The 25,744-nt window shown below is 47.4% G+C and overlaps 2 protein-coding genes across 2 annotated transcripts in view; one reads left to right on the forward strand and one right to left on the reverse strand.

Annotated features, from left to right (window-relative positions):
* Positions 1-24,097, reverse strand: part of LOC119386590 (H/ACA ribonucleoprotein complex subunit 4) — a 48,558-nt gene extending 24,461 nt beyond the window's left edge. Inside the window, exons 1-7 of the mRNA XM_037653876.2 lie at positions 23,997-24,097; positions 23,413-23,465; positions 23,261-23,347; positions 22,788-22,958; positions 20,865-21,035; positions 12,259-12,385; positions 4,494-4,624 (exon numbers count right to left, since the gene is read on the reverse strand). Of these exons, the coding sequence (XP_037509804.1) occupies positions 4,494-4,624; positions 12,259-12,385; positions 20,865-21,035; positions 22,788-22,958; positions 23,261-23,347; positions 23,413-23,465; positions 23,997-24,021 (765 nt within the window). The 5' untranslated portion in view covers positions 24,022-24,097. The remainder of the gene's footprint in view (positions 1-4,493; positions 4,625-12,258; positions 12,386-20,864; positions 21,036-22,787; positions 22,959-23,260; positions 23,348-23,412; positions 23,466-23,996) is intronic.
* A 225-nt stretch (positions 24,098-24,322) lies between these two features.
* The window catches only part of LOC119386591 (calpain-5), a 67,442-nt gene continuing 66,020 nt past the window's right edge, over positions 24,323-25,744 (forward strand). The window contains exon 1 of the mRNA XM_037653877.2: positions 24,323-24,462. The gene's annotated coding sequence lies outside the window, so the exon portion shown is untranslated. The remainder of the gene's footprint in view (positions 24,463-25,744) is intronic.

Raw genomic sequence — 25,744 nt, forward strand, 5'->3', positions numbered from 1 at the left:
CAATTAACTTAGCGCCCTAGTCGCTGCCGGGAGTGTCATGTTCGTCAGATGTGCAAGGAAGGTTGTCGGATTCTTCGCAGGCATCCTCGGCATCCCAAATGACGTCGACTTCGCTGCCATCGATTGCGTTGGAAATGCAGCACTTTTTAAAGCCAGTCACGATAATTTCCGCTGGCAAGTCTTTCCGCGCGTCCTTCACCCACGTCGCAACTTCATTGGGGGAAGCCCTTCTCGCGGCGTCCCGTCGGTGTCATTGCAGCATCCTCCTTCAAGCCACTCTTTGTAACTCTTCGCCACCCGGTCCTTAATGTAGCCGGGACGTCATACCTAGCGGTATGACGACCAGGTCTGTTGGCCTTCTGCAAGGCCTCCTTGACGCCCGGAGCCTCAGTTCTTTTTCAAGAGCGTCATGCCTGCCAGTTGCTGGGCCGCGAAAAGCACGACGCTATCCATTGCACGCGAACAGTCGGTCCCGCTGCTTCCGCCAACCCCTAATCAACTTTTACGTCGAACTCACGCTGAGCGGCACAATTGCTGGAATTCTCGGCAAAAAGTATCACTTGACGCTTGCAGTCAGCTGTGTAGCTCTACCGACGTGACACCGTCACAACCACGCATTTGCAAATGCGAACCGTCACGTCAGATCAAACAACAAACAAAGAGTGAGGCCTTAGGCCAGTACCAGTGCGGCTGCGCGTCGGCAGGCAGCACGGCTAGGGGGCTAGGGACTTCACGGCCTACCTAGGGAAATCACGGGTTCCAGCGCAAACATGGCGGAGCGGCTGCATTTCGCAGGGGCTTTGAAAAGGCGGTGTGCAGCTATTGCACAAATAACTTTTTTTTTCTTAGTTACTTAGTCGGAAAAGGCGAAAGGGTACGGTTTTAATACCAGATTTTATGGTATATAATGTGCGTATGTAGCAGGAACTGCTTGAAGAACAGCAGGCGCGGCAGTTGAACGCCATAGGTGCGGTGCTTTTGGTCGCTTTGATCGCGAATATAGGTCGAGATTCTTTGGTCACGAATATAGGTCGATAGCTGATTATGGGCAACATTTTTGGGAAAAAAAGGTCGACCTATATTCGAATAAATACAGTAGATTATTATTTACTACTGGTGCTGCAGTGTGCCATTGATTCTGGGAATAAGACATTCGTTTGAACCATAAGCTTACTTATCTGTTTCTTGCCATTGCAAACTGTGAATACAGCCACTTACAAATGTTTTTGAGCGTTATAAATTTGTAGGAAAATTCCGATTTTTAGCACTGAGCAAGCAATTTATGCACATTTATTATAGCGGTCATAAGGGACTTGTCTGCTAAGCATTTTATTGTAAGGGTGAAGGCATCAGGTGAAATAAAATTTCGTTCTTCAATCTCATGCCACAGGGGCTTTTGATGTGTGTCGGTACATCATGCATCACACGCATGATGTGCATTGGCGTGCGCAAGGTTCCATGGGGAAGGGGGGGGGGGGGCGAAAGCTCATCGCGGTGAGCCCCCTCCCTATTAAGTCAATGTATTGGGCAGACTTTGCGTCCCCTCTTCTTAGGTGACTAGGAGGGGGGGGGGGCTCCCTGCCCTCCCTCTGCGCCTATGATGATGTGAAGGAAACAATTGGCAGCTGAAGCCTCAGGCAGCACCAGGAATAGTACATTATTGGTGGGAAATACCATGTGGGTTAATGCTAAAAGTTCGTGGAATATAACTAGGGACAGTGCAAAGTGATTTAGCCAGTTAAAAAGCATGCTTTAGATTATAAATGAAGCTCGCGGTTCTATACATCGTTATTCCTATGATGGAAATAGAGCACGCAAGAGCTGTTGTCTCGTAACGCTTTGTATGTGAATGCTCCAGCAGTAAAAGCGTGGTCGCATCGCCGGTGTGAGACGCGGCAATGCCAGCGACGCTCGAACAGAGGGCATAACTGCAATAAACTATGTTTGATAATATTTGTATGTGCGAGAAATTGCTGTAACAACGTTATGATAATCCGCCGGTTTTGTTGCACGCTTCCATCGTTAGACGTTCGCTAGACCCAAAGCACCCAGACGATAGCACAACTGCGCCCTTCTGTCATCATCCGTGCACAGTATGACAACGATATACTTGAAGGGCGACGGCCAGGTCATGAAAACTTACACGGGTCATCGCATGCGTCGTTCGTACCGTATGTCGTCTTCATTTGCGTCGTAGAAACTTCGGTTTCAACTTGTTAAAAGATCGCACCGTCTCGCCCACGAACGAATTATTTTTGCAGGCTGCTAGACAGCGGTTAGGTAAAGCGCCACTGCACAAAATAAAGTGACGAAATAAGGCTTACGTTCTCTGGGTTATGTGTCGCATATTGCTTTCGTTTGCCTGCACTTAGATGGGGACGCAAAAGCGCTCGCGCAGAGATTGAGATCCAGTAACGAACTTCCCGGAGCCATCCACCACGGTGCGTCTCACAGCCAGAATGTTGCCTCGAGACGTTAAATCAGTGGACTGCTCGATCCACGCATTAGAAACTAGAAAAACAATGAGAGGAACATGCACACACGAGTGCACCACAACGGTCGTGCGTCGTCTGCTATGGGGGAAAGTTGTGGCGGCACCTGGCTGTACCTCCGGTCCCTACACGCCAATTTTTAGCTCCACACACCTCCGTAGGGATGGCGCTGGTGAGTAGGTCGTAAGTTTATAGAGGTCGTGGTTCCAACTGTACCGCTGGAGGGTAGAATCGTTTCTGATCACGGCCAAGTTCGGGGTGCGCCTATTATGCGCGGAATTAAAAAAAAAATCGAATTTTCCGCGACCAAACTAGGGGTACACCTATTATGCGAGTAAATACGGTAATCTGGAATCAGTAACAGCCCCAAGCGGAACGCATTTCTCTCAAGTTCGTCATCCAAGCACATTTTGCCAACAAAACACGCACACTGGCTCGCGCGAAAGTCTGTCAAAAATCACTATGTTGCCAAAACGGGCAAATTCAAATCGCGCAAAGGTCTGTCAAAAATCACTATCGTGTCAAAACGAGCAAATTCAAACTGATTCTGAAAGTTCAGTGGCTGTACTAACTAGTGAAGGTGCTAGGTGCACAAGAAACAATTTCAACATGCCAAAATCGCCGATTCAATGCATCGATCACCGGCGATCGATTTGAATAGGCGTGGTAACGAAAGAGTTAATTTAACTTTGAAGTTTTTGTCGCTGAGCATCTGCAAGCCAGCCCCACTGGACATTATCCCGACGAGTTAAGACAGTTCCCCCGAGTTTGCGAGCTCTGCGTCTTGCATGCAGCCTAAATCGCACAAATCACTGTCAGGGTCCCCGGACCACAATTCACTCATCGTTATTTATGTGCACCACGAGCAGGTGACTGTTTTGCCGCTAGTATATCACGAGTTTCTGTATCTCCGTGGCATCACACTGCTATGAAACGTCGCCGAGAAGCCGCCCCCTCGATATCGAAACCGAAAGCGTCTTTTTAAGGTAGCGGTAATTAAAATATATTCAATGCATTCCCAGGCACCACAATACTCGTTTAAGGTTTCTCGACACCAGTATTCTTATTTAGAACAACAATCCGAAAATTTTTAATATTCGTGTCGGTACTCCTTTAAAAAAAAATAAAGAAAAGAAAGAAAAACAGCTTTTGCGTTGGCAGCGCCACTCTTCTTCGGTTGTTGCAGTAGTCATTGAACTGCACTTCGTTAATGTGGCACCAGGCGACGCCACTAAAGAAAATCCTTGCTCCGTGTCGTTCCACTTTGAGATTGCGCCGCATATGAAGTTTTCGACGCCGTGCGCACGTTCGTGGTTTCACTGCGCGCACATGGAGCAGACCTTGACAACATGCAGCCTTACAATTTTGTTTTACATGGACAACTGTGTCGTCACTACTGAGGCAATGTCTGATCAGGCGTCGGTGGAAACTGTCTGTGACCACCGTGACAACGATAGATCTTTGGAGGTTGACTCATCACGTGCTTTGCCGTCCTGCGCTGGGGGTTCAAAAGACAGTGGCCTCCGAGATTGGCTCCGGCAATGCGCTGTCGTGTTGCGGGAGCCAATCTCGGAGGCCATGGCTAGAAGATGACGGAGCAGTGTTGTACGTATTGATGTACTGCGAACGTTCAGTATTGCCATCTCTTGCAAACAAGCAATACAGCAAGATAACGCAGTTTTTTGCTGCTAAATAAATGTTTTGGGTGAGCTCTGCCTTTAATAACCCTTGTGTTTAATTTGTGGGTTTCTTATCCGAACTTTCGTGCTGAAACTGGATATAACAAAAACCTGCTTATAACACATTTTTTCGGGAATTTGTCAATTTTGTTATATCCAGGTTTAACTGTACATAGAGAAGTCTACTGTATTCGCATGCCCCCCGATTTTGCCGTGGTAGTGATGCTTCCCAGAAATTCACAAGCCTCTGGGCACTCCTCCCTTCTCAAATCTCTCTCGATAAACCGTTCAGTCCCATGCAAAATGAACAAAGAGTGCCCACCTTCTCGTCCTGAATGCCAGACCTGACGCGCCGCAGCTCCTCCATGACAGCTCCTGTGCCCAAAAGCAGGCCAATGTGCACGCACAGCGTCCTCACATACGTGCCTGCCTCGCAGCTCATCCACAACACTCCTGCAATACAACACACAACATCGTCCTGTTTTTGCACAGCCTCAGCCACGTAGACACTCCATCATATCCAAAACCACGAACTGCTCTGTTCAAATATAGTGGAATTGCTCTAATGTTTCACTGTATTTACGATAGCTGTGCAAATACAGTATAACCTCGTTACAAAGGGTCAGCTTACAACAGACATTCGGATACTACAGACCAATCTGCGGCGTTATGCCAACTTCCCTATCTGTTCTATTGGTTCAGTCAGTCAATGAACTTCATTTATAAATTGTCCTGAGGAGCCGATTCCCCTCAAGAGGGAGGGTCGGCTGCAGGCCGCACCAGTGTTGTACACATTCCTCTAAAACAGGAACGAAAGCTCGTTCCTTCCCAATATTGAAATGAGTTCCCGTAAGTTCCCCTAACGCGAAAGCAACGCGCTCCAGTTACATTTCGAAAATTGGAACGTGTCGTTACATTAATGTTACATTTGACATTTTAATCAAAATGTAGTGTCGGATAATCCTGCGGTGAAATAAAGTGAGCAATATGTAGCTCCCATCGAGGTACATATATAGTACGAATTTGACATCGCCGGTTATATGTACATAAAAGGAATCTAAAGAAGCGCTCCTAGTCGAATTTCTTTAGAGACCACCGGCCATACTCATACCTGCCAAGTTTGGAGAAACGGAATCCGGGAGATGTACTCAACGGGGAGGGAATTGCGATAGCAATTATATGGACACTGTCAGCGGGATTTTGCGGTCGCCGCTGATTTGTACAGAGTCCGAACAGATAACATCTAGAGCTGTGCGAATAGCAAAATTTTGGGTGCGAAGCGAATTCGAATAATAAAGATTGAGCACGAATCGAATCGAATAATTTTCGAATAATTTTCGAATATTTCTCAAACATTTTTCGAATACTTCGAAGTGAAATTACAGAAAAAAGTTGCAGAGAACCCCTAAGAATGTTTTTATGAGATAGCAACATGAAAGTTTCTTTTCGCTAGGTTGATGATGCACTGGTGGGGTGGTGTTTCACAGTTGTCTTATCAAGAATGAGGCAATGTAGAGGCCGAATTCTATTTATGTACATGATTTGGTGCAACCAAAGTGTTGCCGACAACACTTTACACGTGATAGGGCAAAGATGCCATTTCCTCAGCCTCTCTTCCTCTTTCAACTTCTGTGGAAGCCCTACTGATCTGGCAGACAAGGGTGTGCTCCCTTCAAGTCCGGAGTTCCAAATCTGCCTCATAGACGTCGATATATAAGAACATCTGAAATTTTGGATGCTAAAAAGCCTCGGCTTCCGATTTTTCGGACTTCCTGCTCAAATTTCAGATATAAAACAGCATTAATTGAGCCCCCACCTCTACCACATCTTTCATCTCCATGTTGGAACCAGCGTTTTCTTGAGTTAATACCTTTGCGATCGTAACGCAGCTTGAAAGGCAACTTTGCCGCAATACGGGGGTGTGATGAGGTGAGGCATATTGAAAATCTAGGGACCACTTCCAATCGGACGTTGACTGTCTTGGCAAAGTTCGACCGTAACGGAGCTTGACAGGCAGCTTTGCCGCAATACCGGGGTGTGATGAGGTGAAGCATATTGAAAATCTAGGGACCACTTCCAATCGGACGTTGACTGTCTTGGCGAAGTTCGACCGTAACGGAGCTTGAAAGGCAGCTTTGCCGTAATACAGGGGTGTGATGAGGTGAAGCATATTGAACATCTAGGGACCACTTCCAATCGGACGTTGGCTGTCTCTTGGCAAAGTTCGACCGTAACGGAGCTTGAAAGGCAGCTTTGCCGCAATACGGGGCTGTGATGAGGTGAAACATACTGAACATGTAGGGACCATTTCCAATCGGACGTTGTATCTTGGCAAAGTTCGACCGTAACGGAGCTTGAAAGGCAGCTTTGCCGCAATACGAGAGTGTAATGAGGTGAAGCATATTGAAAATTTGAAGGGGTCACTTTCAATCGGACGTTGACTGTATTTGTTTTTGGGAAGTTCGAATAGTTCAAATAGTAAAATTCCAGTGCGAATCGAATCGAATAGCAAACACTATTTGAAAAATATTCGAAATTTCGAATATTCGCACACCCCTAATAACATCGCTTACGCATCGTCTGTTTCATGTGCGAGTAAAAGCGCGCTAGAGACGAGCAGGGTTGAAGCAGGATGAAACGACCCGGCCGTCCCCGTCGCGCGAAGGGCGCATGCGATAACATAGCTCCGCGTGCGAGGCCTGTCATCGCTTGCTTACCAGTTATTTCGTCGGGCAAGAGTGAGCGAGCGAACAGTTAAGCGTATCAAGGCTGAAGCTCTCGGGCCCCACATGCCTCCCCGAAGCGCAAGAAATTGAATTCCTCGGGCCAAACTGAGAAGCGCATCACCAGCAGGACGCGGCTGCAGCGCTATGACACGTTTGCGATGGCAGCACTGCGGCGCAAAGTGCACAACTACTTCATGCGCAATGAAACTGAGTTGAACCTTTCTACCACCGTTAAAAAAAAAAAGAAGAATCCTTTCTACTACGTGGCCAGACAACTTTGCTCATGTGGCCAGACAAAGCACTGGACGCGCGGAGCAAAACTGGATTTCCGGGAGATTTTTCTATGACCCGTACAACCGGGAGAAACGTTCAAAATCCGGAAGTCTCCCGGGTAATCCGGGAGACTTGGCAGGTATGCATACTACACACAGTGTAACTGCAACTTTCGTGCTTGTCTATTAAAAGTGCAACACATGTGGCACTTTCCACGTATAGGTCTACAAGTGCACAGTTAAGATACTGCGCTTGAGATATTAAAATAGAAATTTCCACACATACACCCACATAATTAAATTTCTTGCACGGGAAACCTCATAAAAAGGGACAATATACAGGCGTTTAATGAGTTCTGATTCAATATTGCAGTGTGAGTAGAAAACAATGTCCACGATACATATTTGCAACTTAGTAAAGTCCCTTGTTCGCACTCAGCAACAGTTGCATCTCGATGTTGTTATCCGTCAGACGGATACCAACATCTCGTCAGCACTTCGTTGGTAATTTTGAAGAGCGGTTCCATGGAATTGCTTGAGGGCACTGCCGTGTTGTACACAAATCAGAACAATGTCAACCGAGGTCGTAGGGGCGAGGGCAGGCTCAGTGGGCGCAACAAGAATATAGCGCTGGATGTACGCGTATTGTTTATTGCATGTCAGAGGCGTTACCAGTGCGATGACTGTCGAACTGAACGCTAATAATATTGTAGACCGATAGCCGCGGGGATAACTCGAACGTTGAAGGAATACCTTCAACAAGGATTTAAACTGCACCAAAAAGACCGCAAGAAAACAGGAACACATATGCACACACAAGCGCACAACTTCCAACTGACTTTATTTGCGGAAAGCATGTCATTTATGGGTTCTTCAAAATAACAAAAGATAAGAGCAAGGAAAAATCGCGCAATGACAATGTTAAGAAAAATAACAAGAACGCGCGCGCATCACGTACGCGGGATTGATGTGTCCATCTAAGGATTCCATTTCATCTCTTGATAATGATATGGAAGGAGAGCTGACACAGCTATCGCGGCTTTTTGCGATGTAAAACGCCTTGATGACTTCCCTTTCAGCTTTATACTCTAGTTCAGGCCAACAGCTTTTACTATCGCATTTCCTGCCATGCACCTAGGCCAGATTGCTGTCCGTGCCGGTGCGCAAGGATCAGTTGTGCTCCTGTGCACGCTCATTGGAACATCAGCCTGTTTGGTCTATGTAAGACAAACTGCACAAAAAGGGCATCTCGTATATAACATTAGAATCTTAACTGGTGAACTTCGTATGATGGTGCTCCTTGCATGACATCTCTTGTATTGTTCTTGTCAGAGATGGGCGCACTTCTTTAGTTTGTAAGGCGCCAAGAAGACTATGCGAATCCCATACCATCGTGTGTCCTTCTTAACGTTGTGGGACGCAGTTGCTCCCGTATACATGGTCGGTCTCGGCGTCACGCGTTTCCCTGCGCCCCGGCGAGGGCCTTCAAGTGAAAACCTGGATGCTTCATAGTCACGAGACAGGCGAGAGGTATATTTTTGCGCCTCAAGCGGTCGCCCAACCGCCCTGTTCTGCACGATGCGCTGCATGCGTGCTCCTGTTCAATGCGGTGGAACGTTTACAGAAGGAACGCCGCTCCCTCTGCCGTTCCCTCATAAAGGTATCGAGTTACCCTTACAGTTCCACCGATCCTAAATGGAACGGTGGCGTTCCTCCGTTCCTCCCAAAAGGAACTAGTTCCTGGAACGTCGTTCCTTGGAACGCCGTTCCGTACAACACTGGGCCGCTCCCACGTGGGGACAGGAAGAGCGAGTCCCTCCGCCAAATTGCGGGCCCTCTGGACAGCCCGGATTTGGACCTCCCGGTCCGAGCTGGTGATTGCCGTCCTCCAGGCTTCCTCTGTGCTGAGATTCTCACAATCGCGCAGCGCCGTGCATTGCCAGAGCACGTGGGCTAACGTGCATCGTCTCTCGTCGCAATGAGGGCAGTGCAGCCTGCAAGGTGGTCAGGACCCCTTTACAACGGACTTTTCTACCATGGACATTTCAAATTCAATAACTTCAGACTTCAAACATCGCTTGGCATACTTTCGGGACGGGAACAGCGTGCCGGGTATTGACGTACCGATTTACGAAAAAGGCCGCCGATCTCCGGCCTGTCAATGATCAGTTATTCCTAGCTGCGGCAATAAAAGATCGGCGCGCAGTGTGCTTGGTCTTCCATTTTGGGGTGCCGACGCGCGAAGTTGGTAGCCACTGCCACCACTGCTCCGAGCGGTCGCTGCACGGTGAGCTTGGCCAGGGGGCACGGTGACGAAGCTTGTCCATCCGCTGTTCCGAGGAGCCAGCGGGTGATGTGATTCGTTGCTTGTGACGGAGCACACGCGGCTTCTTCGCTTTCGCATGTCCCCTAGCGTGATGTTCTTGCCCGAAAAGTTCCGATTCGTCTCGTACGTGGGCGCCGTGAGCGTAGTTAGGCCTAGCCACGACTTCGCGCAGAATGCTCGGCTGCAATGTGTGTGGCCGCAGTGCCCGATGTTTCAAAGTCCGTCATGCTCGATCACGAGTACAAAGAGTTGTCCCCGGATGGTTTACGTCACAAGATCCAATGTTCTGATGAGCCGAACCTCTAAGCACAAGTCCGACAAGTCAGTAATCTTACGATTGAGCTTCCACTTGAAGCTGCCAAAGTAAAGTGTAATTATATCCTAAACGGTCATCGACCTGTGAACACATAACGTGGCATGAAGTAGCGCGATTTTCGACAGCCGTGACCTCACGTCACACAAGCAGCAGACGACTCTCTCTCGGAGCGAGCATCGATCCAATTGCGAGATGTGGTAGAGCAACTTGGCAGAAGCAGCCAATTGGAGGCCTCGAAACAAACATCAAACATTTGCTTTTTGTACACTTGTTTCTGAATGGAGGAGCTAGCTGAAGCAGGGAATTTGAATACAGAGAAATGCTCTTACCGACGAGCTCAGCATGGTGGCGCCTGGTTGCTCTGTTGCGGAGCTATAATTCTTTGAAAAACGCTGTTTTTTTTCTCTTTTGGGATTTTTGCAGTAATTTTCGCCATTTCTGCAGGTGCAACAAATTTTTTACAGCACTTCTATGGGGGTTTTCAGTGAAGATATTTTGGAATCAAATAGAAAAAGGGCTACAGGAATTGTAAAAGTGACTCTCAGAAAATCGATTTTTTTTTTAATTTTGCACGGTAATAAAGCCGCGTCCCCCATTAAGAATAAATCTGTTCTTTGACTGCGTATGTGACTCTAATTCTCTACGGTTATAACAGATCCATTCAGTGTTTACACAAAAGACTGTTGTGTAGTGCTTGGATTTTACATACTCCCTTTACAACAGACCAAAATCCTCTTCACTATAAAAGTCTGTTGTAATGAGGTTACGCTAGCAAAATTTTGGGTGCAAAGCTAATTCGAATATTAACCCTTGAGGGTTTACGCCGTACATGTACGGCATCACCTAACAGGCACCAAAGGGTGTACGCCGTACATGTACGTCATTGCCTGTATGTTTAAAACGCACACCTATCTCGATCATTTCTCCTGCTTGGCATGTGCTGCCACACTTCGGGAATACATGGAGTTTTTTTCATGCGCCGATTTCTCTGTTTTTTTTTTACTTTCTTTCACAGTGTGCACCGAGTAGGCGAAGTGCTGCACACAACTAGCCAGTAGACAAATGGCTCCCTGCGACAGTACCACGTTTAAAAAAAAGCTGTGTCAGTTTTCGAGTACAGTAGAACCCCACTGTTACGTTCCTCACTGCTGCGTTTTCCCGGCTGTTACGTCGTTTTCCGCCGGTCCCGACATAGCTCCCATAGGATACAATGTAATGGGAACCCCGCTGTTACGTCGTAACTGTCAAACCGTTCCTGTATGATACGTCGCGAAGTGCACTCGGAGCCGACCGAGTGACTACCGAAGAGAGCGGTCATTGGTGCATTTTCACGCAGCTTGGCCTGGTTTGACTGTAACATTAGCCACATGAGAGGTGCAAGCAACAGGATCTTTCGATTGATGCAAACAAATGCATCGCCTTCGATTCGTACTGCAAAGATGGCGTCTATGACGTAATTGCTCGCGAAAGCAAGGCCTTCAAGATTGGCATTCACTTCTGCCATCGCGTTGGCGTAGACTCATCATCATCGTTATTTGTCGGAGGACGGGAGGAGTTCGAGCTGGTTGGAGCTCGCATGGTCGTGCGCGCGGTTCGCGGTCGTACTCGCCGCGTTGGTCGTGATTGCATGTGCTTAGTTCTTTCATGCCTACAGCTGTTGGTGTTAAAAAAATCACATACGTTGATTACATTTCTGTGGATGAGGCCGTCCCCAGCTCCGCGTTTCTATCCGTCGACTAGATCGTGGGTGAGCGCGCCAATTTTCGTGCTGCTCGTAAGCATTGAAATAAAATTCTGTACCACTAAATATTTTGTCGTTTTTCCTGTTTTTCGGCTCTTGTGTTTCCCGTCTCTTACGTTTATTTTCTACGGTCCCCTCAAAAACGTATCAGCGGGGTTCTACTGTAGTTGCAGATGGTGGTACAAATCTATTGCAGAGATGCAAATTTGTACTTGGTGGTTAATGCGTACTACGTTTAGTGCGTAGTTATGTCGCGTTCCTAGCAGGTACGTATTAACGAGGTTTCACTGTATTCAGCTTGCAAAATAACTTTCCTTTGTCGTGTGCTTTCATAATGAAAGCAGCACATCCCAATCTGAACTTCACTGGGAACACATACGATGCACACAGGTTCTAAACGAACCGTATGCAAACAACAAATAAGCAGAACTCCTTATAAGACAAACAAGTGTTCACGGTCCCTTTGAGTTCGTCTGAGCAGGCACGTACTGTGTACTATATGAACTATTAGATTCAATATTATATGACCAAATCACTGTTTCACTTCGAACCTCCAGTTTACTATATGAACACCCCGAGTTACTAAATGCTAAGTTTACTTAAATTCTGCATGATGTTTCTAACACCTCCTTAAAAAAAAAGCCATATCAAAGGTGCCCCACCCTACAGCATCAACCCAGGAAAGAAAAGAGGCAGGCACACTCACCCAAGTTGCGTTTGCTGTCAAACTCTAACAGCTTGCTGTCATAAATGGTACGGATGCGTAGCTGCCTTTTGACAGCTGCAATCAGAGGTGGTCGCTGGAACATAGCTCCTTTCAACTTCTCGCATGCCTGCACACAACACAAATCATGCACTGAACACCAGGCGTGGGCGAATATTCAAGCGCTTCAAATATTCGGACGAATATTAGAGTATTTGGATTTGCTGCAACACAAATTTAAATTAGTATTCGAAATGAACAGACAGATGTACAGTTAAACCTGGATGTAACGAACTTCTATTTAACAAATTTCTGGATTTAAAGGGGTCATGAAGCACCAATTGGGCTTGTTGAAAAAACACAACCTGCGGAAAGCTGACACGGCTATGAACTGCTCTGCAAAATATTACAGTCATGAGCGCCGCATAAAGGCCACAAGCGGAGCGCGAAGTTGCCGTTTCCTCAGGCGCCCTCTTTTCAAACAGAGGCCGGTTCTCACTCTCGTCGGTGGGCGGGGCGTCTGCACGCTGACATCGCGGAGACATAGCATGCTCATTGGCCGATAGCCGGATGAGATGCGCTTCTTGCCATGGGGTGCCGCCACTTGCCCGCGCCGCACTCCTCAGTCCGCTAACTTTACACGGTAGCCGCACTCACACATGAACAGCGGGAGAGTGATCGCGTTTCATGACGCGCGCTGACGTAACTTCTTACCCCCGTGCCATCCCTCCCTGTCTAGCTTCCAGTGCGCTCGTCGGCACGAGAAAAGAGAGAAAGCGCTGAGAGCGTGCGCCAAACCCCCGTAACTCCGCTGATTCTTGACGGATTCGAGAAATTTTTGCGGCGGCAATCGATTCGGGAGGTAGTAAACTCCGATACTAAGGTCATTAGATCATTACAGTAGACTCTCAATAAACGAAAATTTCTTAAATGAAATCGCTGCTTAAATGGAACAACTGCGTCTAACATGATTGGTTTTGTGCTTGAATTCTGCACCCCTTTTCATCTCTCAGTAAACGAAACTCCTGTTAAATGAAACATATTTTTCTGGTCCCTTCAGCTTTCGTTTAACAGGAGTCTACTGTACTTGGAAAAGTGGTTCATGACCTCTTCAAAGAATTGTTTTCATTCCCCAACCCCGTCCCCATAGAAGCCCATGTAGTTTTTACCTCCGTGTAATGAAGGCATTGTGGCAAATGACCTGGGTGTAACGAATTTTCCATGCTCATCATTCATTACTTTGAGCAGTAGATCTGCCAAAATTCAGATAAATAATGCGTAACTTTTGCAATTGCTAAAAAAAAAAGGCAAGCGATGATCATGAGAGGAACGCATGCGAGCGTAGTGAGCCAGAGCAGTCGATCCGGTGTGCCCCGATGATGATGATGATCAAAGCCACTACCTCCCCTAATGCCGCTTTTGTGGCAGATCTGAATTTTTCCCCTTTTTTTCGCTTTCACATCGTAAAACCAGGTGTCGCTGTCATGTGCACCTGATTTTGTTTGCGTTTTTAGGCTTGTGCGTGTTTTGTTGTCGTATCATGTGCGAGTAGACTTGACGCGAGCCTTAACGCGAGTGTCAATGTCAGCAGTGTGTATTGCGCGTTTCTCACAGTGATTGTTCGCTTCGAAAATGAGTTCGGCGAGGAAAGCGTAAAGTTTTGTCTTTCGAGGACAAGCTGTTGATCGTCAATGCGGTTGCCGCTGGCGAAAAGAAGAAGAATGTCACTGTGCGATTCAACACTCCTGCCAGCACCCTGTAGACTACTATATTGAGTACGAAAGACAGCCTACACAGTGCAGTAGAGTCGGGCACAAGCTTGAAGAAAAAAGGATGAACTTGTCAACGTACACCGATGTGGACAAAGCCGTGCTTATGTGGTTTCTGGACACACATGCTCAAAACGTGCCCATACGCAGCGCCAACCCACAACAAAAGTGAATCATTTTGCTTGCATCATGGGCCATGACAACTTCAAAGCTAGCAACAGCTGGCTGTAAGGATTTAAGGGGGGAGGCTACCATCAGATACCAACTTTTTTGTTTATTGAGATATCTTAATGAAATTTTCAGGATAGACTCATAGCAAAAGCATTAGAAGAACTACAAAATTTCATGAAGTTATGTTCACTGCTTCTCAAGTTACAGCAATATGTCAGAATAGTGCACATGGTTCTCTTATCCCAGGCCTGGAGAACTTTCAAAAGGTGCTGGAACTGTGAAATTAACTATGATGATTCCCAGATTGAGACTCCAGGGGGAGACAGAGCCCTCTTTTTTGAATTTCCTTGCTGAAAAGTTTTAGCAGACCATCAAATTTAGTGTTGGTGATTAGGATATTATCAATCAAATTTTGATTAAATATAATAAATAACAGACACAATATATTGAAAAAATGGGCTCGTCTCCCCCTCAGAAATTTATTCAAGTACATAATAAAAAAAAAAGACTTATGGAAATCCGATGAGTGGTTCCAGAGATATGGCTGGAACAAGCAGCCTCACTACCCAAAAAAGTCATTTTGAGAAAATCACGTTTGAAAGTTCCGAGCACATATGTAGTTCTAAAATGATCCTACAGCGTAACTGGAGGTGTCCTTTGGCACTCTCTTTCTTTGCCACCTTTTAATCTTCTCTAGTGATCGCTTCTTAGCCTTTTTTAAGCGCAGAGAATCTTTATCGGCTGCCCGTTATAATGTAATGTGATTAGGCCATATACAGTAAAAGCTCATTAATTCGTATTTCTAGGGACCGGAAAAAATGTCCGAATTAACCGAATGTCCGAATTATCGAATGGTCGAAATAAACACAATAAATGCACGAGTTTTTTCAACATACCTTTACTTTACGAAGTAATCGCGGATGCGTGTCTGTTTTCGAGCAGATATTCGCGCGGACACAATTTTTCTGAGCCCTTCACGGTGCTTCAGCAGCTCGCATGCTGTCTGCAGTGCCAAAACAAAATTCTTCAAGGACGACGAGGGCCTCTGCGACTTCCATCACAGTGCGAGGGGGCCCGTGTGGCTCATGGTGTGGCTGCTCCTCTTCAGGCTCTTCGTTCTCGGATTCGTTGCCATGCATCACTTCCTTGACGATTTGCTCATCAGTCACACACCCGGCAGTGGCACGCCATCATCAATGCCGATACAATCCTCTAGTGTCACTGCATCAGGCATAACACTTCCGAAATCCTGCCCATCGTCGGCACTGTCGTCCGGCGACACTTCGGCATCGCTGGAGTCGGGTACAACAAAGCCACTGTGCCTGAAACAGTTGGCAATGGCGTGCGCAGGCGTGTTCTGCCACACATACGGAAGAATGCTAACTGCGCTCAGGAGACTCACATCGTATTGTTTGCTGACGTCATGGCACAGGAGCAACTTCTTGTCGGCAGAGCCCATTTTTCAGGGCACGCAAAATTTCTACTTTGGTGGTGAAGTCCTTCGCCTCGTACTTGGGCCGCTTCGCCGGCGTTGCCATCAGCGGAGAGTGCGTTCACACGAAAAGTCAGCACAAAAGCACCAGCAATAATCAAGCTAAAGGAGCCGTACTGAATCGTTCCTCGATAAAACCACGTTCAACGATGCAGCACACCAACGGGAACAAAGCAATAACATGGCACCGCCAACAACACACGCGAAGAAAAGGCGTTCAACCAGTCTCGAGTCAAGCCAAGTCAACAATTGATGTCCATGGCGATGCTGCGTTTGAGCTTCACTTCTGTTCCGAATTGTTCTTTTTTCGTTTTCGAGCCTCGCCAGCGGCCTGAAAGTCGCTGAATTATCCGATTTGCGGTCAAATCTGTCCGAAATAACGAGCGCCCAGTCTCATAGAGTGATGCGTATATTTACAGGGACCAGATGACGTGTCCGAATTAACCGATTTTCCGAATTAATGAGTGTCGAATTAACGAGCTTTTACTACTGTGATGCTTTGCGAGCTTTCTTGTATTCATGCTATCACTAACATAATTAAGTCTTCATTGTAACTGATCACTGAATAATTTTTATAGGATACTAAGAGTGGCTCTCATCATGACAGCCTATCCCTTCCTCCTAAATAACAGGCAGTTATGGCCAAGAAATTGGTGGAATAGAAATTCCTTAGCAGAGTATTCAAGACGCGAATTGGGCAGATCTAAATTTATCTTCCTGCTTCACTCAAGCTCACTTGTAAACCTCAAATGTGATGCACTTCACCATTCACCCGGTTGCGAACACTGTTATCTGCGAGGCTTTTATTTTTTTCAGATGATTCATGAGAGCTTGCGGTGATACCATCGCATGGCTCCAAGCGCGCCTAAATTGCATCAACAGTGCTTTAACCTCGAAGTGCATGGCCGCGGAGTCCGGGAAGTCGACACGCGATGTTCTGGGTGGCGGCATTCGGCAACTGTCCCTAGGTGTGGCGATGAAAAATCGGCGCGCAACGTGTTTGGTCTCGCATTTCGGGACGCCGACGGGCGGCCGCTGCGCGACGAGCTTGGCTGTGGGGTCCGCTACCAATGCGTAAAATGACCATCCGCGGTTCCGACGAGCCGACGGCCAATGCGCTTCGTTGCTTACGAAGAAGCATCCTGCCACGGATCCGCTATCGCGTTCTTGCCCGCAAAGTTCGAGGTTCATCTTGCACGCTGGCGCCGTGAGCGGAGTTAGGCCTAGCGACGACTCCGAGAAGTAAACGTGCCGGCCACGGTGCCCGATGTTTCTTTCAAAGTACATAATGCGTGGTCGCGATTACAAGGAGTCGTCCCGCGATTATCTTCGTCACGACGTCCGAAGTATTGATAAGCAAAACCTCCAACCACTGATCCGACGAGTCAACGCTAAAGGGTCTGTCCGAGACGCGCGCTTACGATGTTCGCTACGAGCACGGCGCGCCATCGTAATCTGATCGAGCTTCTGCTTGCAGCTCCAAACGGAAACGAAGTTATATTCCACGTGATCGTCGAGTGGTGAACACAGAACGAGTGCGAACGCGTCACAGAGACCGCTACTTTCCACAGCCGTGACCTCACGACGCGCAAGCAGCACAGCAGCAGCCGACGATCTCCCGAAGCGTGCATCGGACCAATGGCGAGCCGCGCTGGGGCAACATGGCGGACGCGGCCAATTGGAGCCCTCGAGACGACCTTCGGACATTTGCTTTTTGTGCGCTTGTTTTTGAAGGGAGGAGCCAGCTGAGGCGGGGAATTCGAAGACAGAGAAATGCCCTTTCCGACGAGACCAAAATATCGGCGCCCAGTGGCGTCGTTGCGGAGCTATGATTTTTTGAAAATCAGTGTTTTTTTGCGATTTCCGCAATAATTTTTGAACCTTGGCAGGCGTAACAAGTTTTTTAAAGCACTTCTATGTGGTTTTCCGTGAAGATATTTTGGAATCTGATAGAAAAAGGGCTACAGAAACTGAAAATGTGACTTTCAGAAAATCGATTTTTTTGCCATTTTCCGCGATTTGATCCCTGCGTCCCCCCTTAAAGACACTTTTAGGTTTTTTTTTTTACAGCCCTAATAATTTTCTGCTGAACATTACATGCAAATGCCTGTGTCTCGGCTAATCATGCCATGCAGTGATTATGAAATAAGAAAAAAATGAAAGCCTAAACAAAAATTCGAAGACTATATTGAAGTACATACAATAAAATAAACAGCATAAAAATCGGTCTAGCCATAGTTGTGCTATGCTTTCCACAAGCGAAGTGGCAGGCACAAAACACTTTAGGAAAATGGACAACAAAGTTTTGGTTGCAGCTGACCCTATGCTAAAGTGTGCCAGGACAGTAATAATTGGTGTCCTTGCCAGGAGGCAATCTTTTGGGCCTCTACTTCTTAATTTGGCCTGATTTAGGAAGTTTATTACCCTCTATCATTTACCGCAGACACCTTTGTGCAGCCCCCTGGAACGCAAGTGCACTAGGCTGCATGTAAACATTAGGCATGTTGGACTGTATTACTACTTTTGCGGCCGCGGATCGTGTCGTCAGGCGACCTAAATAGTGATGTATTAGTTTGATGAAGCTTTGCGATCACCCCTGTCAACTACTAACACCTAAAAGATTCATTTTCTTGTACGATAAACCACACCCTAGCCACAGAGCTGACGCCTTCTCGGCAGTTCGAAGCTGACGGCGACTTCACACCGAACTATACCACAGACGCATTTTCTCACATTATTAACCTTTTTAAAGGGACACTAAAGGCAAATAACAATTAATGTCAGAGTGAAAGCTCAATGTATGGCAACTTCTAAAATGGCAATATTATCAATAGCAGTGCCCTACTTACCGAGATATTAAGCTAAATGTATCACATGATGAGCGCCACGAGTGGGACATTTTCGAAGTGATCCCGATGACGTATGAGAGTCTGCCTACAATAAATCACTAGTAATAAAACTAGCAGCAATAAAAAAAGAACCTTCCGTGCATCAAAAGCCGTAATAAAATGCTGTTTGTTCGTTTCCGCTTGATTCATGAAAAAAAGAACCTCTGTGGCGTTGCCATGGGGAACGCCGCGCGTGATTCAAAGGTTCCGTTTTCACCGAACTGCGCTTCGCCCGGCACCCTGCTTCATTCACGCAGTCGCGTCTCAGTGGTAGTTTCGGGATCGCGTACTGCCACGTGTGTTTTGCGCGCTCGTGAAAGTCGCTCCGACAGAAAGTTTGACAAAATGTCGCATGCAACGACGCCGGCACTACAAGCCCTCAGCAGCATACCGCGTTCATCGGGGCTCAAGTCGCTGAATTGGAGCCTAGCGTCGCGAGCCAATGTCTCGTTGTCAAGCTCTCCGTCCACATCCATTGCGGTGATTGCGGCAAGCTTTGATGGCTTCAATGGCTGTTGTTGCTGCTGTAGGTCCCGCTACTTTCGCTCTGCTGCTACTAGTGTCGGCGGCCATGCAGTAAAGGTAGGCAACATTGGGCTTGGCAGCAGTGACGTATGAAAGTCGGATCTCAGGCAGGTCGAGTGAGAAAGCCGTGAAATGGGCCGAAAGTGTTTTGTGCCGCGGTGCAGCTCTGTGTACAAAACCTGCACTGAAAAGTCGATTTTTCTGCACCCCGAGATGCGGAACGCCTGAATGTTTGGCGCCATGCGATTCCGCGCAAGGACCGCGTGCTGCAGTCGACTGATTACGTGTGCGAGAAGCACTTCGAGCCGAGGTACATAACGAAGACGTGGGAAGCAGTGTACAAAGGGCACGTTCTTGTGAGCACATCACGAAAGGCGGCTCTGGCTAATGACGCCGTGCCGATGAAGTATTGAGTTCGTTTTGAGTTCATCGTCTTGAGTTCATCCACGCCGTGAGTTGGCCCGTTTTTTTTTAACACCTACGTGCGTGTGCAGTATTTCTCTCTCCGTGCGAAAGCTACGCTTGTTAACAATGAGAATATCTGGGGTTCTACGTGCTGAAACCACGTTATGATTATGGGGCACGCTGTAGCAGAGCTCCACAAATTTCGGCGATGTGGTGTTATTTAACATGCACTGACATCGTAGAGTACACGGGTCTCTAGCATGCCGCCTCCATCAAAATGCGACCGCCGTGGCTGGGATCGAACCAGGGAACTTCGGTCAGCAGCCGAGTACCGTAACCGGTGTACCATCGCCGTTGACTGGCTACGCTCGTAAAGACTCCGCACACCGCGATCGACGTGTTCCTTGAAAGACGAAGTAGTAACGCTGTCTTCGGGTGACTATGCGAGGCATAAACAGTGAAATATATTCCTCAGTTCGCAACAGAGAAGAATCGGAAACATATATCCACCATTCATAATGTCTCGCCCTTCTCGCAGTGCCAAACCAGGATGCTTTTTCATATCCTTCGTCGGTGCCTCAAACTTAGCTGCTGGCATTCGCTAAAATTCAGTATTTTATGCACGACCAGCTAAAAAGTCGTATTCGTGACACATTTTTTTATCCGCGATCAACGACCGCAAATTACTTCGAATGTTCGCGACAGCAAAGACAGTATTTTCTGTTGATTTGAAGTGCACTAACGCAATGCAGACCACTAAAACGTGATTTTATTTCAAAATAAGCACTTCCTTGGCATAAAAGTAGCACTACGAGGTTTCTGGACCGCTATTTCAACAATCAATGTTGACTTAATATTTGCCTTTAGTGTCCCTTTAAGTGAAACGAGAACGCTCTTCCGCTAGTGGGCACATTAGACGCCCATTTTAGCAAAACGGGAGACCAGGAACACGCGTGCACGAAAGCTCGGGTCTCGGCGAAGCAACGCGAGAGCAAGCGTCGGCAGATCGTCTCCAAAGTAAAGCCGGTAAAGCGGCACTCGCGTGTCATCTGATAAGCAGGAAGCGTTTTGATGATAAAGTGCTATGGTTCACATCGCTGTTGCTTTATTACTGTCCCGGCAAGGGATGACACAACGTGCCGACAACAAACAAGTTTCACTGAAGGAATGGCCAAACAAAAAAAGTCTTTTGACTTCTGATGGACTCAAATGCATAAGCACATGCCGACAACAGGTACAGTAAAACCGCTGAAACTAGGTGCATAGTGTTATTTTCTTCTGGGCAGTATTCGATTGCAAAAGAAGCGCTGGAAACATGCTTGCGTTTAGTCGAGAAGACGCTGCTGGGAGAGGCCTCACCTGGGCAACTTGTGCATAGGAGGGTGGGTCCTGATGCAGTTTGAAGATGGCCACGTACTCCTTGCCCGCGCTCTGCTGCGACTTGGCGAGTCGTGTGGTCCGCTCAATGCACACAATGAGGCACCCAGACACCTTGGGGTCCAGCGTCCCACTGTGGCCCGTCTTCTCCACCTGCCAAAGAGTTTCACCACCCATCAATAAAGAGAATGCCAGGAAGTGCTCCATTGGCCTTGTCCCAATTTGCAAATGGCAGCAGACTGCCTTTGAATGTATCAAAAGAACACGTGCTAATGTGGTGACCTCGTAGAATCTCTCATTGCCTAAAAATGCTTACCTGGCAAAGCTAAGCCTTGGCAGACCTACATGCCCCTCATTGCAGCACAAGGAAGTAATAATCACACATTGATAGACCTTGAACATGATCTTACATCCGTAAATGATGCGACAAACTGTACAATTTAAGCAAGGGATCTCCAATGACCTCAGCTATGAGTCATGTGCAAACTATTGACATGTCTAGACCACGTTTACTAGCATATTGAACACATCTTGTCTCTTTAAAGTACCAAATGCTAAATTTTGTTGTGATATATTTTTTTACCATTATGTGTCACTAACAAGCACCTACTGCAACCTAAAGTTGAGGCACTTTGGTACCAGGGAAGCAATTACACTGGGAAAAGAAGAATCATTAACAATGCTGGCAATGCATTTGTCATGCTAATAAACGTGATACATAATGCTTTAGAGTTGCAAGATTTTGTACAGCTGGTGGTACCTGTAATACAAAACAGGCTCAAATTTTATGTTTCCTTCCCGCAACAGCTGTTTACCAAATGTGCCACGTTCAGTCCTGAAAGACATCTAGCACAGACCGAGTATTAATAGTTGTTTCTGCCCAACCAATAGTGTTGGGTGAACCACAGTTGCTGAGGTCCTTTGGACGTGCCATGCAGATACTGCCCCGAAGGCAAGCGAATTTGGCAGAATGTTGCATTTGACCAAAAGACAACAGTGGACACAGCCACTTCGCTCCGAGATCAGTTGTGTGGCAGAAAACCTCACCTTAATTTCCTTAGATTATTGAGCAAGAATTATCCAAGAGGTCACCTCATTAGCAGTGCCAATGCATACTGTATAGTGACAGTGGGCTTGCGGAGACGAGCACTGTGCACTCAGGCAGGTCGATTCAAGGCCATTGTGTGGCATCTTCGGAATCACTGCTGATGGTTCGTTTCAAGAGCAGCATGGCATGTAATAGGTTGATAGCAAAACGGCGCGTCGTCTGCTACAGCACTTCCGGTTCACGGAACCTTCAAGGCTCAGCTCTTCGGTGCTTCAAGTTGTGTGCGGTTCAGTGTAATCGAGGAGGAGGCAAGATAACTGGTAACAACTGTGTCGCAGAAAGTACACGTTTTCTCCCCGATTACATTGAACTGCACACACCTTGAAACAACGAAGAGCTAGGCATCGAACCGGAAGACGTGATTTTGCTATCCACCTATTAGGGCCAAATTTGGAAATAACTGACACTAAAATCCCCTCACTTGTTTATTGACATTGAAAGAGTAGAAACCTGGCAGAAGCTGCAATTTTATAAGTCGCTTTATAGCTGCAGTGTATTTCCTCCTCGCCTAGACGTGAAGCTGTCATGCGTGTAGTCATGGCACAACAGATTCCTCTCCTCAAATACGCCTTTCACCGTGGCTTATCTTTCGCGCTGCAATGAAAGCTGCAAACGCTTTTACACCACAGAAACATTATGTGCTTCAGCTAAGGAAGATCGGTTGCGCCTACACGTACACAGCAAAGCAGACAAATCAAGCCTTTTGTCGCGTAAATGCACCACGGTGGCCGAAGCCAAGCCAGTCACAGAAAAACAAGACGGCAAAAACAGTCGATATGAAATCCCAGAGTACACACCTTCAGAATTCGCTTGACCCAGGCGACCACCTCGTGCGAAGATGGGTTGCACGGTTTGTCCAAGTTGATGAAGCCAGAGCGTATGTACTCGCGGATCTCGCGCTTGAGTGGGTTGCAGCCGTGCGGCATGGGTGTGTAATGGTTGGTCCTCACATTGAGCTTGTCGAAGTTCTGCACAGAGATGCCACACAGCTCAACCAAAGCTCATCGACATCTACCAGCTCTATCAACATATCCGAGACTCGTTTATTTTACCATCCAATGTGCTCACCATAACTTTGTTGAATGAAAACAACTGTGTTACATAACAGGCAAAAATACTGGCATTAAACGGAAGCAAGAAACAACAACAAAAAAAAAAAACATCGCAACCTTCGTTATAGAAGGCTTCTGTGCATACCGAAGTGTGACGCTTGAACTGGCAAGAAAATGGTGCACCGTGCGCAATAACAGTAAGTGATGGAGAGATGCACCTTGAGCAGCAGTGGCCATTGCGACGTGTTGAGGCTGCCGGCTTTGTCCGAGGGTGCGATCAGGAAGTCTCCTTCCGCTTGCAAATCCTGCTCAACAAACAAGCAAAAGGATCAAGACTAGAGCCAATGGCCCACTTTGTTTCTATGCTTACCCCGAGGCTTTGTTTGCGCTTCTTCTTGTCCTTCTTGGCCGATGAGGTTAGCACTGCAAGAATGAGAAGCACCGTCAACTGCTGCTTACCGTTCGCACGAGTCGTTCGTACCCACTACGGGGTCGCGGCTCGGGTAAATGAGTGTAGAAATTAAACTTCACTTGGACGTCTTCCGAAACTGAAACATATTGGCGACTGCAGAGATGTCGGCACGAGGTAAGACAGCACTTCTCTTTTTAACTGTACGCGCGCATAGTTTAAGGGCCGTTAAATAAGCAGCCAAATTGAGGGACAGCGAATCGGCGATTTCAAAAACATCGCCTCGTGATCGGGCACGCACTGAGGCACCGCATTGAGGCACGTGCGTGAAGTTGGCAGCGCAATTTGCACACGGCGAGTTTGTGCCGTTGCCAAGCGTTATCGCGCGCCATCGGTGGTCTAGACGCCACTTCAAAGATGCCATGTGAGCGACGCGTCAATGTTGAAACGCTCGCTTAGAGAGCTTGTCAAGCCTCGCTGTGTCTCCTTTCTTGCAAGTGCCGCTTCGTGCGATCCGAGTATTTGTGCTAATCGCCAGTTCTTACCGTGGGCTTCCTCTACTTCCTCCATGGCAAGGGATGGCAAACACGTGCTTCAAGAAAACATTTGGCCGGTGTGTTGCCGATAGCCAACGTGTGATGGCGCTTAAAGCGCTGGTGTTTTTGCCGATTGTATCGCCGAACCTGTAGAGTTTAATAGCTTAAAACAAACGAAAAACAATTCCCTTAATTTTGCAGTCTGTTTCTTGTTTGAATCAAAATAAATTCACACTTAAGTTATCATACAATATTTGTTTAAAGTACATACAATATTTGCTAATTTGAGCGCAAGTTGTTTATGTGCCTGGTCACAATGGGCGGCGAAAATCCCTCGCGAATACAAAAATGGAAATGGGCGAGAAGACGCGATGAATGAACGCCGCCGGCTTCTGGCACGGTGACCTTAGCTCCCACGCATCGAGGCTCGGACCGTCCACTGATTTCTCGCCGCTCATGTAGCCGGCCTGGCGAGGTGAGCGATGCCTGCAATGGTCGGCCACGCTCTGGGACGCCTCGCTTTATTTATAAGCTCAATAATGCATAGTCCATTTCGGGATTACCACAATAACCTGGAGACCTTCGTCTTGTAGGTCTCCGCGTACCAAAGGAGCGCTGTTCACGAGTCATTTCTTTCCTTTTCGTTGGTTTTCGATAATTGCATCTTTCGGTGCAGGCCATATTTTTTGTCTCGTCGAATGCTTCACTCGTAGTGCTCGCTCGGATCCACACCTTTTCACCTCGCTTCGCAGCGAAGCACGTTTGAGGGTGTCCCGTTCTTTTTTCTTTTGAGAGCCGTGGGCTCAGAAAGGGGGTAGTCGGTCCTTGGTTGCACGGCAGAAAGAGCTGGTGAATCACACATGCACTAGGTCCATCACTTTCCCGTAGTTTTACTGCGTCCTGTGTGCGTGCTAGACCAGGCTTATCTGTGTGTTGCAGAGCAGGCGCTGTTTCAGTCAGGTAGCATGAAATCGTGAGAGACCTGCCCACCATTCCTCGCTGGCCTTGAAGAATGTCCCGTCCACCCGCATTCGGCCCCTCACGCCAGCCTGATCAGAAGTTGCACCAGGATTTTTCTGTGTGACAGTGGGGATGCAGCAAGTGATTATTACTTCACTCCATGGTGATAGAAAGGAGGCAGTGGAAAAGCAGGAGGAAGCATGCAGCGGCTGGTTGTTCCTTTTTCAAGTGTCCTACTTGCGAAACTCTATTCCGAAACGTAGACAGGCTTGTAGACAAAGTTGCAGAAAATAGCAAACCAATGCACCACCCGAAAATGGCGACAGAAAACACCTCACATCGTTGGAATCATTGCACAAGCACGGCTGGACCATGTTCCGTCTTACAGCCTTCGCTATGCGTCTGTTTCCACCTCCGTCCGCACCACCCTGTTGTCGCTGCGACCCTGCCGCTGTGTTCGCGACTGCGGTCGCAAAAGTAGACACGCAACGCAGAAAAAAAAAAGTCGTCAGACTGCAAGCAGCAAGCAAAAACGCCGATAACTACGGCAGGGTCGTCGTGCCCCTCACGTCGAACAGTGGCGCTAACCACAAAGAAACGCTACCATTGTGTTGAACTCGATTGCGAAGGCCATAAGACGGAACGCTTGCGCGCCTTTTTATTCTGGCCATGGCACAAGTTACCACAGCAAAAATGGGAAGAAATAGTTTTAAGAAAGGTGTAGAAGTTCTATAGCATCATCTGCAAAATGTGAGCCACAAATATAAGCACACTCTTAGCTTCATCAATGCAGCAGC

Source organism: Rhipicephalus sanguineus, chromosome 3 (assembly GCF_013339695.2).
Source record: "Rhipicephalus sanguineus isolate Rsan-2018 chromosome 3, BIME_Rsan_1.4, whole genome shotgun sequence".
Taxonomy (NCBI): domain Eukaryota; kingdom Metazoa; phylum Arthropoda; class Arachnida; order Ixodida; family Ixodidae; genus Rhipicephalus; species Rhipicephalus sanguineus.